The sequence below is a fragment of the Orbicella franksi genome, chromosome 13 (assembly GCF_964199315.1).
Source record: "Orbicella franksi chromosome 13, jaOrbFran1.1, whole genome shotgun sequence".
Classification (NCBI taxonomy): Eukaryota; Metazoa; Cnidaria; class Anthozoa; order Scleractinia; family Merulinidae; genus Orbicella; species Orbicella franksi.
The window spans coordinates 6,907,038-6,920,997 of NC_138157.1; the positions used below are offsets into that span (position 1 = coordinate 6,907,038).

A 13,960-nucleotide genomic window follows, 5' to 3' on the forward strand; every position below is an offset into this window, starting at 1 on the left:
ACGTTCCCTGTGATAACAATGGAAAGAAAAAATGCCTCAGGAGGATAGCATAGGGAGGGGGAGAGGTCAAAATCCCGTTTAATGCACGAATTTAAAAAAAAATACCACATATGAGTTTTATTTTGAACAAGAGATGTTTTTCGTAAATTCACGAATCATTCTTGTCGTTTAGCTGGACTTTAGTTACTATTATTTTTTGTTCTTATCACTCATCGCGCATGAGCCCTTTCTTAGCTTCCTAGGTTTGCGGCTTTGTACTGTAATGATTCCGTCTTGTTAATCCGTTAGGCATAATTGGTGGTGAGCATTACAATCACCAAGGTGGTGGAGTAAATTATCTTTGCCTTCCACTCAATCCAAAGTACGACAAATACAAAGATGGAGGGCAGAGCTCGGGATACGTGTATGGCACTGAGTACCAAGTCGGCGGTTTCAACCCATTTAAGAAAAATCTCCATGACTATAACGCACCGTGTGCTGTTTGCTTCGCCAAGTCACGTGGCTCAATGCTGATGATGCCCGCACGGAATGATTGTCCATCTGGCTGGACCGAGGAGTATCATGGGTACCTGATGACTGGATACTACAACCACAAGAAGCAACGGGACTACATATGTGTTGACGAAGATGCACAAGATGTCGCTGGTGGTAAGGCTAAAAAGCTTGGTGCTTTGCTGTACCCCGTTGAAGGACAGTGTGGCCCACTCCCGTGTAGTCCATATGTTGCCGGAAGAGAGTTTACATGCGCTGTCTGCACCAAGTGACAGAAAGTGACCATTACATTGGAAACCTAAAGGATACAAGACGAAGTTTTGAACATATAATTTCATAGACTCTCGTGATTAACATAACGTAAGACAAAAAGTACACCATAATCGAAATTTCGCTCTGTCAGTCAAAGGTATCGAAGTGGAGATCATGATGCACATTAATGTAGCGTATTAATCATAGTAACAACAATAAATTGCCGCAAACCATCATTATTTGCTCCATGCTGTTCAGTGTCATATCGAGAGACCTTGATATCGATCCAATTGGTAAAAGCTACAAAATTAATTATACCTCTAGCTGACTTCTTCATTGAGGATTCTCGCTACATTTTCAGCAATTTAACACGAAAGACATGTTAAATGTTGCCACTAATAGCGTTTTCTTGAGACAAACCCAAACTCAAACAACTAAGTATGCAGTTACTATCGATAAAAATGAACACCATGTCTGTAGTCTAGAAGATGCTATATAGAGGAAAATCTTAGTCAAGACGGGCACGGATGTTTCGTTCTATTAACCTTGTCCTGATCGTCAACGGGAACGATTAGAAACTTTTTTAAATTGCACAGTTTTTACCCTCCAATGAAAAGCTCGAGCAAAGATAATTGACCGTTATATTTTCATTTTTCTTCAACTCTGCCACAACATTACATGGTCACAAAGTCACTGACCGTAAAGGGCCAAATTGTGCCCGAAATTGGGTAAATACCTAAGGGCTCGCATATTACACAATCTAAAGATAAATTCCCGGTCCATAAATAGAGGTGGGAAGGGGTCAAAAATTGTCTTCACTTTCGACGAGAGGAGCTTGACTTTGAACATCCGTGGCTGCTACCTCTATTCCCTCCCCCGTTCCGCTCTGGTTTCCGCATGGAGCGGACATGGCAGTGACACCCCGGGTGGGACCCACTTCATCTGTTACAGACATGCTTGAAATGGCAGGGTTCTGTAGAGCATGTGCCATTTAGGTTGGAAAGGTTTCATGTGCTCTGTTTGCGGCGCCCGTTGTAAAAACACTGCGGTGGGGTCCATTGGAAAAAAATGGATTCTCTTCTTTGCGTGCCGCACACGAAACATAAAATATGGTTAACTAGTGCTGGGTGTCAATAACTGACCAATCAACAGTCTTATTCACCCGGGCTCAGTTCTGTCGAAACTCAAAATCGTACATGGCCCACGCCAACACTTGGACGCCAGCTGCATACCTAATTAGACTAACACACTCCACCATTTCTTGCGATCGTGTTGAGAACTTCTGGGTCAGCCCACTCATATAAGACGTGAATGCAGTTGCCCCCTGCTAAATAGGAACCTTAGGGAAATCACAACGATTTGGGAGAACGAGAAATGCTGTGGGAACACGAACCGTTAGGCGAGTGTTTCCAAAGCACTTTCGATTACTCCCAAACTTTCAGGATTGTTCCTATTAAACAGTTAGATTATGAGCTCGAGATTTCTATCGCGTATTAGTAGAATTCTACTAGTATAGCTGGTTTTCACATGACGTCACTAAAATTCAAACAACAAAACTATTGATCTTCCTGAGATTTTACTTTAATGATGTATAAGAGCAGCTGAAAACTAATTTTCATACAAATTTTCGCTCCGAATGGGTTCTTGGTTTTGTGATACACTACGCTTGAATTTCTAAGCTTTTGCGTGACGCAGCATTTACATGACGGCCTATAGAGCTGTCATGATGGTTAAAAAAGTGACTTATTTCGGGGAACTTGGCCATCTGAACAGTTCGTGTCTTAGAAAAAGTATTATTTTAATGTTTTAGAGTTTCTCGATGGATAAATTCACGCTTTTGTAGCAAAACTCAGTGACAGATGTTTCTGTTGGTTTCCGGCCGCCATGTTGGTGCCCATACGGATGGACACCAGCATGGCGTCTCCATACAAATCTCTGTAAATTTGGGTAAAAGATTTCGCCGCATATCTCGCATAAGAAAAATTGCTGTGACCAGAATTTTGGCGAGAGTCTTTGCATATTTACCTTCTTTTATTTCCCAGATTCTGGACTTTATCTATTGACCGGTTTTGTTTTTTTATTTTGATCTATTTTGAATTGCGTGACACTGAAAACCAGCAATACTAATGCAAATGCTGTAATCTGATTGGCTTAGCCATTGCACACTATCAGCCATTATAGTTCACCACTAAATTTTCTCCGATTCTTATTGGTTTAAATTGATCACGTGACACGATAGTGTTCATCCGCGGAGAGACACTATCAGCCCATAGTGCCCGTCCGAGGAAAATGCCCGGATAGATAGTACTCGTCCGCGAAAATACTTCTGTAAACAAGGGGGCTTATAGAAAATAAACAATTGAATTTGTATTAAGAGAGTTTTTGTTCGTTTTCTTTTTCAAATTTTACATTTGGCGTTCACGGCTTTCCTCTAAAAAAGTTGAAAATAATTCAATATGATTTTTGAACTGGCAAGCGGAAGAAAATTTAGTGGTGAGCAATAAAGACAATAGAGTGTTTATGTCTCGAAACCATCGGTCTGATAGTTGCCCCTTGGAAATTTGATATTCTTAAAACCAGCATATTTGCCCTCGAAGCTTCGCTTCTCGGACAAATATTTGTTTTAAGAACATCAAATTCGCGCGGGGCAACTATCAGCCGATAGTTCCTCGACAGAAACACTCTATTGTTTAATTAGTGTGTAGTGGCTGGAGGTCGTCTACGAAATGGCGACGTTTTTTCGTTTTTCCAAAGATTTGGAGGAAAGTTTTGATGCAAATGGATAGTTAAATTCGTGAGAAGACTAAACGAAGGACATTTATGGTTCCTTGACTTTAAAAAAAGTTGAAATTATTGAAATACTGATGCGCGCGTGCACACAACTTCAATTTTAAATGACAATTCAATTCCCGCGATCTTTCTAAGGCGCCAAGTTAAATGATACGTCGAGAAATAATTGGAAACCATTGTTTGAAGTAAATTTTAGTAAGAATTCTACTAAAACAATTAGATTACTCGCTCTCGATTTCCATGAGGTGATAGTTGATGAGGCCGAAGGCTTTATCAACTATCACCTCATAGAAATCGAGAGCGAGTAATCTAATTGTTTTAATATAAATCTACTAGTTGTTCAAAACTTCATCTAAATCCTCTTCACAGACACTCCGAAAAGGTCAAGCTCCTTACTATCTGTGATTAAAGTGGAGACCGTCGGTTTTGCTGTTCCCTCTAGCCTTTAAATTCGTAGTTATGGATAAGACGAGGTTATCCTTGTGGTCGTACAGTGACAGCTGCGGGTTGTCAGGGGGAACTTTAATAAGTTAAAAAAAAACTCACCACCTTGTATATATTGCGGCCGGAATATCCTGAAAAGGTGTAATGAAGCTTATTGCGGCAGTGCTTGTGGTGCTCTCTATGCCAGGCACACACAAAGCGGACAGTCGGGCAGGACGACGGAGGCTTGGAAGGTACTAACCGGGGCTTTAGACTCTCGACTAGACTGCTATACAGTATCTTTGATTAGCCGTTGTATCGTCTGCATTTGAATGTCTGTGAAGTCATGTCTTTGAACATTTGCTCAAGACCAGGTTTCAAGACCAGTTTGAGCTGCTGTTTTGATGTTGTTTCCGAGTGATGAAGTGTTTAAGTCCCGAAACCGGCGTTCGAGCATATTTCGAACCTCAGTCGACGGTATCCCGTGTGGCAGGCATAAAGAACGCAGATAAGCAATGGAAGGACTCCGCATACGGTTGGATCAATTTGCTGTGAACCTTGGGGGAAGTCGACCGCCGAGGACGGGTTCCTGGCGGCATGGTTTATGCGGTCCGAAACATCTCGGGATCGCGATACAGATCGGAAACAACTGTACGCCAGGCCAGGAATGCGAGCGTGCGAACTGAACGCGAAGTAGAACAAGGGGAAAATCAGTGTCGTAGAACAAGTAAACTCTGAGTGCCTTAGAACAAGGCAATCCAGCTAGTAGGAAGAGATGAGTGAACACGAGACTCCCATTTAATGCCTGGGAATTGATTGAAAGAGAAACGTAAAACCATTCCTGATTGGCTCAGCCTACAGTTTGCTTCACTAATGTATGTGATCACCACCAGACTTTGGACCGTGAAACCCTGCCCTTTATCTGATTGCTTCATATGTCACACAGTTCACAGTGATCGCTCATGGTTGTTACATTAACTACAATTTATGTGTACATAAGTTGACCTATAAATTTGACCTTGGGTTGACTGACGAGCTGTTGTTCAATCTGCCGAAAACCTGGGAGAGTCAACCACTGTTATTACTGTTCTTTTGTTCGACAATTGGCGTAACGTAAAGAGTTTCATGTCTCTGTCATCTCTGTAGAACTTTTGTAATCCGTGTCAATCTTCTCCATCCTTAACCATCCTTTTTTCTTTATGGTTTATTATTACATAACTCTTTGGTTTTTTTCTATCTTCAGCTGAAGACTGAAGACCAAAATAACCCAAAATACCGTGACTGAGCTACTTTAAATAAAGGTTACTAAAATTTCATTTCAAGACCAACTGGAGTCATCAAGGAACTGCTAAGATCGATCAAGCTCTACTCCATGCCAAGGACATATTTTAAGCTAGCCATCTCATTACATCTTGTGCGTGTGTATCCCCAAAAAAGTAACAGAAAGTTGCTTGTGTTGAAGCTTATCGTCAGTCCCCACCCTGCTTCACCTTTCAACAAGGGATTACCACTAACGCCTTTCATGAAAGGGCATGGATTAGCTTTGGCACCATACAAAGCAGGTCACCACGATAAGCAGGAACAAACACAAGAGCTCTCTTAAGGGAGCTCTGTCGTGAGTATGATGACAAAAGGTAAAAAACTAAAAGACATTCATTGATGGAAACCTACATATAATGGTCTAGTTTCCATTGGTCAGAAAAAATACATGTCTGAAGCTTTTGAAAGAGAGATTTAAGGTAGCTGGTACCAGTTTTCTCGTGCGGGGAGTAAGTCACCATCGTGCGTCACGCGTGAGTTACACGCACGACAGAGGCCCGAGATTTAAAACCCGAAAGACCAAAACAAATATGGCGGCGTTCGGCGTTTTTCGCGCAAGGTCACTTTTGTACTGTTGGAGACGAAATTCGCATATAAAGGAGGCTTTACCTGCTAGAACAACTTTAGTCAATTCTGTGTGTTTAAGAAAAATTGTTTCGGGAATTCAATGTTTCCCAAATTTCAAAGGCAACAAGATCGATCGTGCCAGCCACCTGGAGCGTATAAAGGACTCGCAAAACATAGCAAATCTACCCAGAATTTGCAGAATTTGTATAAAAATCCTAGAGGTTAAGCCCAGGAGGTTGTCTTTAATATAACGACAACTACAACTGTAAATGATGTTTTAGCAGTTCGGAACCAGCTCGTCCGCGCGGGCACACGAAGCAGTCAGCGGTAGTCAGAACTACTCATGAGCAAATGCTGATCTTATAAAGTCTGGATTTTTGGACGCGTGTCTACGCGCGTGAGAATAACGGGACTCGCGAAGGCTTTTACATGAAAACAAGCCCGGTGACCCCGTCTTTTTATTGTTTTAACATAATATTATTATTGAGAGGAAACGTCAGAAGAAAATAAAAAAATTCTACGGAAGGAAATTTGCACTTTGTGCAAATTGTCGCTTTTCCAAGTTTGCAAGAAATCGGCTCCGTAAGATTATTTTAAAATTGTTGTGCGTTTTCATTTTCAGATGCCAAAAGCTATTGATTAAAAAAATACTCGGGGTCACCGGGTTAATTTTTTAGCTATTAGTGACATAAGCGCAAAATCAGGTCTGGAAAATCATTTTGGAAGTTGCCATGGTAACTGTTGACGACAAACTAACAGCTGTTTTGGGTCAAGTATAAATTATATAATCCAAACCTACAAAAATATTACAGTGGCCCTCGTCTGCCTTTTTGTTCTATTCTTACAAAGTTATGAACCGTCAAAAACCTGAAAACTGGTACGAGCCATCTTAATAGGACAGACATACAAGGTTAATTATGATGACATGTACAAATTGAAAAACCCTGGCAGACGTTTTTCAGTTATTATGTCTTGGGAAAATTGCCAAAAACTAATTATAATTTCCTTGACACTTAACAATTCTCTTCAGATCTTCATTTTGCTCCGTGTACAAGTGAAGGTTCACAGCTAAATGCAGCAGCACTTTAACCAAAATTACAAGAAATCGCTGAAATAGTGTCCCTGTAACATGCGATTATCTCATTACTGAGCCTCCTAAGCAAAGAATTCTGAAAAGAGAACTTTAGAAGAGGAAGTATTGACCTAAAGAAAGTACAGTCGAACCTATATATAACGGCCCTGCATTAAGCGGCCACCCTATATCATAAGCGGCCAGTTTTCAAAGTCTCGATTTGTCGCTCATACTACGCTGTATTTGTTAATTACAAGATACAATTCTACAATTGCTGGTGTAAAATGGCGAATGTCTTACCTCTATCTCCTTCATTCTCCTACACGAAGACAACGGTTCAGTCGGTCCACGTTGGAAAATAATGGCTGAAACGTTTCGAAATGTACCTTGCTACTCATGATGTGAAAGATGCAACATGCAACAGACCACTGTTACTATAGTCCGCTGGTGCACCAGAAGAAGTCAGCGACATATTCGAAACTCTTCCGGATAGAGTAGAAGGGAAGGAGTACTGCTTTGAATGTTTACTTCAGTGCAGCCAAAGGTGAACAAGACCTACCGAATTTTCATGTTCAAAAATGCCACTCAAAATTACCGCGGAGTCGCTAGATTCCTACTGTAAACAATATGGGTGTACCGTCTTCCTTTGTCTATCAAATTAGTTTTACGATGAATTCCTTATTTAATTCAGCTGATCGAGACAACTGTTCAGAAACAAGTTGATTGTTTAAGACTTTCCGATTTTTCGATTTTCAGATTTAAGTCTACTAAACTTTAAAATAGATCACAATTCACAAAATGCACAATATTGGATAAGAAAATGACTGCAACCGAGCGTTACAGTTGTGTCAGGCGTGAGTTTGCTGGGCAGACAACATCTAGAATAGAAAGCAGCTGTGCCTAATGCTCCAGTATAGAGATTACCTAAAGTCTTATGGGACAGAATGAGACTCAACCCAAAGTCTTATGTTAGAACGGTATGCTTACATGAATTGCAAGCTGTTTCCTGCGCTTTGGAAAATCTCCATGGCCTTTCAAAGTCTGTTAAATCGCGACAGACATTTGTGTCTTCTCAGCACAATTGAGAATTTTCAAGGAGCCAAAGGAACAAAATTGCGCGCTCTCTACTAGGCTTGTTCCGAGACTTCAAAATGAGGGTCATAATCATTTCATCCAATCGAAGATCAAGGTAAGACAGTCAGTCCCCATATAGGTCTCATACCCAAGATAATCCCACTTAAGTTAACGTTATTTTAGATACGGTACCCAGTTCTTCCAGGGATGTTACTCGCGCAATGCGTGGACAGCACAAGCCACTTTCTCGCAACTATGAGACGAACCAAGCAACGACCTTGCGCAAATTGTGCTGGATGAACAGGATGAAAGTGTTTTGTCAACATTGCACAGGGGTAGGGAGGAGCAAAATGCGTATAGAATAAATTTTTCCAAAACTCGTGACCAAGGTTCAAGTTTTATATTTCCCCTTGGGACCTGGCTACCTGAAATAACTAGAAAGAGTTAAAAAGGGCAGGCATGAAGCCAGGTCTACAGATGACCATGAAATGGCCGGCCGGAAACGTGGTGAAAAGTCATTTTATGTTTGATTTTTAACGTTTCGTAGCACAGATCTTCTCTGCATTCTCACCTGTCTGAGCTGGGGTTTCGTTTGCTTTGTGCTTGCATGCTTAGCTGTTCATTCTTTTACCTTTCATTCGGTTTTAAGGAGCTTAACAGCAGACCACAACTGCAACGGCAACGAGAACAGTTGCTGTATAATTCTCTGTTTATTCCTTTGCCGTTCTATACAAAACAGCAACGTGTGAAATAGGCACATTCTGCTTGGAGAACGTGAACTACGAATGCCAATTTTCAAAATTTCTCTTTGGAATTTCTTCGCTGTCTTGCATTATCTGTTTGGAATATCTTTAGCAGTGATAGACAAACAGTGAAGGAATCTAAATCCTTGAAAGATTCGTGGGTTGAATATAAAGTCTATTTTTAATCAACGTTGTCCTTAACGTTGTTGTTGTTGTTGCTTAAATTGCCTTTCGTTGTTTGGGCGGGGAGCGTCTGTCTGCACTCTGTTTGTTCAGTTATGTTGTGTTTGGGCGTTTGTTTGCTTTGCACTCGTTTGTCTGCTAGTTTCTCTATCGTTCCTTCCGTTTTTATTGTTTGTGCAAGGAACATCTGTCCCTTATTTAAACTCCTATTTAACTTTCGAAATGTATTAAAACATAGCGAGTGCCGAAGCTTCTTTGTTTCTATGATATTAAGACATCAAAGGAGACATCCTCACAGCGTTGGAGGTTTTCCTTCGATCTATGAACGAAACGAAACATAAACAAATCCTCCAGGTGAAAACATCCACGCAACGGGAAAGTAAAGTACAGTCTCGGAAGAACTGGGTACAATGTCTAAAAAAATAACTTAAGAGGGATTAACTTGGGTATAAGGCTTATCTGGGGGATTTACTCTCTTACCTTGATCTTCTTTTGGTTTATTGTAATATCGCGTAGATACGCGTCCATTAAAAAACCCAAGCAGTACATTGTACATTTTTTTTCTGTTTTTTCTTGTTTTTGTTTTTATTAATATAAAAACAAATTTATTAAGTTAAGCATATTTTTCGATAGAGAGTAAATATATTAAGGTTTGCAATATGTCTCAATCGCCTTTGTTTGGTAGGTAACGAAATATGAGGTCAAATGCTTGCAGAGTCACATCCCAATAAAGCGCCATTGATAGAGTTCGTCGTGACTTCGAACCTCGCATGTATTGTCAGGAAGCATCGCTACGTTTTCTGACAAATTAGTTTTGTCGTCGTTTCCGTACAAACAGAAGGGGTATTTTCCATAGAGAGATTTTAACGTTTTCGTAAACAAGTTTAATTTCTTCTGGAAATCTAAAAATCTTCGGCTTACGCAATTGGATAACGGTCCCACTACCCCTTTCTGGCAAATTCCACGCGAAGTTGTAAAAATGTTGTACTTTGCCCAGACCTCAGTTATGCTTCATGATCACGAAAGTAAATTGAGTAATCACACAAATACATTTTGTACTTTTCATATATAATTCTTAAAGAAGCATTGCTGAATATCAAAACAAGATGCACTGACTAAAAGCTCCTTCTTACGACTAAATTTAATGTATTTTAATGTATAATGTGTTAAATTTAATGTATAAGGTGAAATTTAATGTATAAGGTGAGACATAATTTGTGCCCGCGGACTATTTGAAACACGTTTTATACTAATAGCCACACTTATAGTTTACGGCAGAGAGATTTACATTTACCTAGATTTAACACCGTTACGTATGGAAAACATTCAATTCGATATCTAGGCCCAAGAGTATGGAGCAAACTAACAAATAAAGAAAAATCGGTGATAAATCTCAAGCAGTTTAAGAACCACGTACGGAGGCTAGATCTAGGCAACATCCTAGATGGATGTAGTGGCTGCCATCTTTTGTGACTCATGATTTCAATTTCTCTTATAGGACTTTTCTGTATATTATTTTTAGAGAGTTCTAGTTAGGTGTCCCCTATTAGCAGTAGGGATTCTCCACTGCTAGATGTAATTGACACGATAATAAAGTCATTATTATTATTATTATTATTATTATTATTATTATTATTGTTATTATTCGAGCAGGATTTTTTTTATACAATTATAGTCCTTTTGCGCAGTTTTTGTTGTTTAAGAAATATCTTCAAAAATACGCTTATAATTACTGAGAGAACATTTTGCCAGTTCGTGGATTTGATCTTTGAAACCAGCTAACATGCCGAGAATCCACCAATGACTCACCAATGCACCGATCAGCAAAACTACACACTGCATTTAAGCTATCTGAATTATGAAGCTGGATCTATTTAGCGCGCAGGATTGGCTGAGCTTGGTTTGCTGACACTGAGTTGGAGATAATTTGGACGCTTTTGTGACGTGGCCGTTTATTTATTCATTCTTTTATCGTTTTTACACCAGTAGAGTGAAACTCGGACGTAACCAAATAACCAGCTCCCAGCAAAGGTAAGAATTCCTATTGTCCATGCGCTACGTTACAATGTCCGATGTGTCGTGTTTTGCTATGCGAAAGGTTGTTTTTCTTCAGGTAACTTGCAGACTAACTTTCCGAAGCCCGTGCTGGACAGCGTGATTTTGGATGAAGTAAATTTTGGTCTAATTCGTCTATTTCTTTGTCACTGATTGCTTTGCAGAACTTTGGAAATTTTCTCAGAACGGTGGAAAAGTCGAAATTCAAGTAATTCGCCACAATTGACCCGAAAATAACAAAATAATAACAGTTGCCTATAAACATTTCGCATGACAAAGCACGGCACATACGACATTGTCACCTAGAATACGCATGCATGGTATAAACTGAAATCGGACGGTTGCGAGCAGAGGTTCCCTCTCGTCTCTCATCGAGCAGAAACGGAAATGAATCTCTGTCTGTCAGGGTAGTTTATCTGCAGCTAGTTGGGAGTTTGCGAGGCACGCACTGGACCGCGCGGTTTTGAATGAAGCCAATTTTGGTCTAATTCGTCTCTTTCTTTGTCGATCGTTAATTTGCAGATTTCTGCGAAATTTCATTGGTTTTTCTAAGAAATAAAAGGTAAAAAAGTCGATTCAAGTAACTTGCCACAATTGATGACAAAGTGCGACACACGCAACATTGTGACCCATTCGCGCATGCACGATAGGAATTCCAGCAGATGCGAGCAGAGGTTCCCCCTCGTATCCACCGTCGAGCAGAAAGTCGGAAGGCAATCTCTACCTCGCAGGGTAGCGTGATTTCGGTTCAGATCGATCATGAAAAAGTCCTTGGGTCAGGGGAAAATACGTTCCGATATAGCTTGCACTTAACCAAAGCAAAATTGTAGCATACCACCGATGCTTAAGGTGATTCCTTAGTATTGCATTGCGCATCCCTACTGCGCACGATTTTCGCACATAAGCGCGTGCGCGTACAAAACGTAAGAGATTTCCCTCAAACTAAGCTCGATAGCGAAATAAATGCTTCTTTTCTCTTAAACGAGCACAGTGACCCCCTTTTTTATTTCATAATTTCAATGAGAACAATATCCTCAATAACTGAGAAACAAAATTAGCAGAAATCTATGGCTACTTTTTTGGCAAATGAAATAAATACTACAGAGGAAGACATAACGGGCCCAACAGCGCATGTCCAAATTATGTTTCCTTTAAAGAATGAAAAAATGCAGGGTATTGGAAGACATTTTTTTCTGGGACGTAGATGAATAAACAATCAAAGAAAGTCGACGTCTGTGATATAACACGCTGCATTGAAAAATAATCGAGTTTATTTGTTGCGCACGGAGATTACCAAAGTCACCTAAATAACCGTATTTATCAGAATCGTGGTGTGAAAACAAGCACGGTGACCCCCTCTTTTTACTACGTTTTTGATTTATCCTTGTCCTGTAACAACAGCATACCAAGTTTCATCGGAAATCTATGGCGGGTTCTTTTACTAGGGAATCACCTTAATCAGACCCAAGACAAAACATAAATCAGTTACTAAAACACATAAAAACTATGATATACCATGCGCTTGTACGTAAAGGGGAACGCATTCCATCGTACCACGTTATCACTTATCTTGTCATTCCACGAGAATAAATAACAAGACTACAATTACAAGCATCCTAACCACGGTGGATTTAGCCATCTTGACAGGAATCGCTCTGAGGCGGTCCTTGCTGGCGCAGCCTGATGCTTGCTTACACCACTCACCAATCCAAGTGACCTGATGCAAGCAGCTACAAGTCGAAAATGATGGAAGCGTCCACCAGTAACGTGCGGCGCGGTTAGCAACCTCGTTCCCAGGATCTTCCCCCGGCTCCAGGGGGTGGAGCAGTCTGGTGCGAACGAGGTTGAGGTGGTTGACCGCCAAGCTTTTTGTTGACTTTGATCAGAGAACCTTCTAACTGACACCAACTCTATTGTATCTGATCAAGAGACCATGATCCTGGTCTCTTGATCTGAAGACTGACCACTAAGCAGCCTATCCTTTTCTTTTCTCAATACACTGGGGTCCACTGATGTCTCTAATACAGCAGCACATTTCGACCTTGCCGAAGAAAAAAGGATAAGGTACGCTATTCATGGCCGTAACCTTAAAGAGAAATATATTACACGCAGTTCAAACCTTTTCCGATCCTTTTTATTACTAGGCAAGGACGTGCTTGTGAAAAAAAAAACCAATGAACCATCCAAAGTCATCTAATTGAACCTAGTAAGCGTAGGTGTTCGCTGTTTTACTGCCCAGATCTTGCTTTCTTGCCACAAGTTCCCCTGCCCCCCCACCCCCTACCCCCATCCTACTCCCTTTACATGAGTCCAAACTGGAACAATCCTTTCCACACCCTCCACCACAAAAGCCTGTTTGTAAAACTAATCGCTTGATACGAATTTTGAATTTCGCACTTGGTGATCTGGTTACACGTTGGCGATTTCGAACGATTGTCTCTATTGACTTTTCGTGCATCTTTCCAAAACGTGAAAAATAGTTGGGCAAGTGCATTTACTCGTCAAAATCCGCTCGTCATGCATGTTTACACGTTCAAAAAATACAAAATATAATAATAATAACTTTATGGGGTAAACGCAATTATTGTTTTCCCAGTAGTTTACATTGTGTAAGTGGCCTTTCAATAAACAAAAAATTTGTTAAATAACGAAAAACTTGTTAAAAATCCCAACTGGCTGGAGGCAGACCAGTTAACTATATACAAAGTGTGAAGGATCACCTACAACAAATCCATCGAGTGGCAAGGAGGAGGATTTGAACCAAGGGCCTCCGGATTACAAAACAGCACTCCTCATTTATGTTTTAACTCGCGTTACGGGCTCTGCCAAAAAAAAAAAAAGAGGAATTGGAAAGAGAGAAAGGAAGGTAGAAAGAAAGAAAAAAGAAAGAGCGCACAGATTACATATGCATTGAAACCTCATTATATCTGTTTTACGAAATTCCGTAAGGGATACCGGTGTCGTACTGCAAGAACCTTTGAATCAGATG

General features: G+C 40.4%; 1 protein-coding gene and 1 pseudogene across 2 annotated transcripts in view; one reads left to right on the plus strand and one right to left on the minus strand.

The window, feature by feature from the left end:
- The window catches only part of LOC145465787 (short-chain collagen C4-like), a 32,138-nt gene extending 31,173 nt beyond the window's left edge, over positions 1–965 (plus strand). For both annotated transcript variants that reach the window (XM_081449546.1, XM_081449544.1), the window contains one exon: positions 289–965. In XM_081449546.1, the coding sequence (XP_081305672.1) occupies positions 289–764 (476 nt within the window). In that variant the 3' untranslated portion in view covers positions 765–965. The remainder of the gene's footprint in view (positions 1–288) is intronic.
- Positions 966–1,559: 594 nt separating this feature from the next.
- On the minus strand, positions 1,560–4,892 carry LOC145466313 (uncharacterized; annotated as a pseudogene).
- Positions 4,893–13,960: the final 9,068 nt, after the last annotated feature.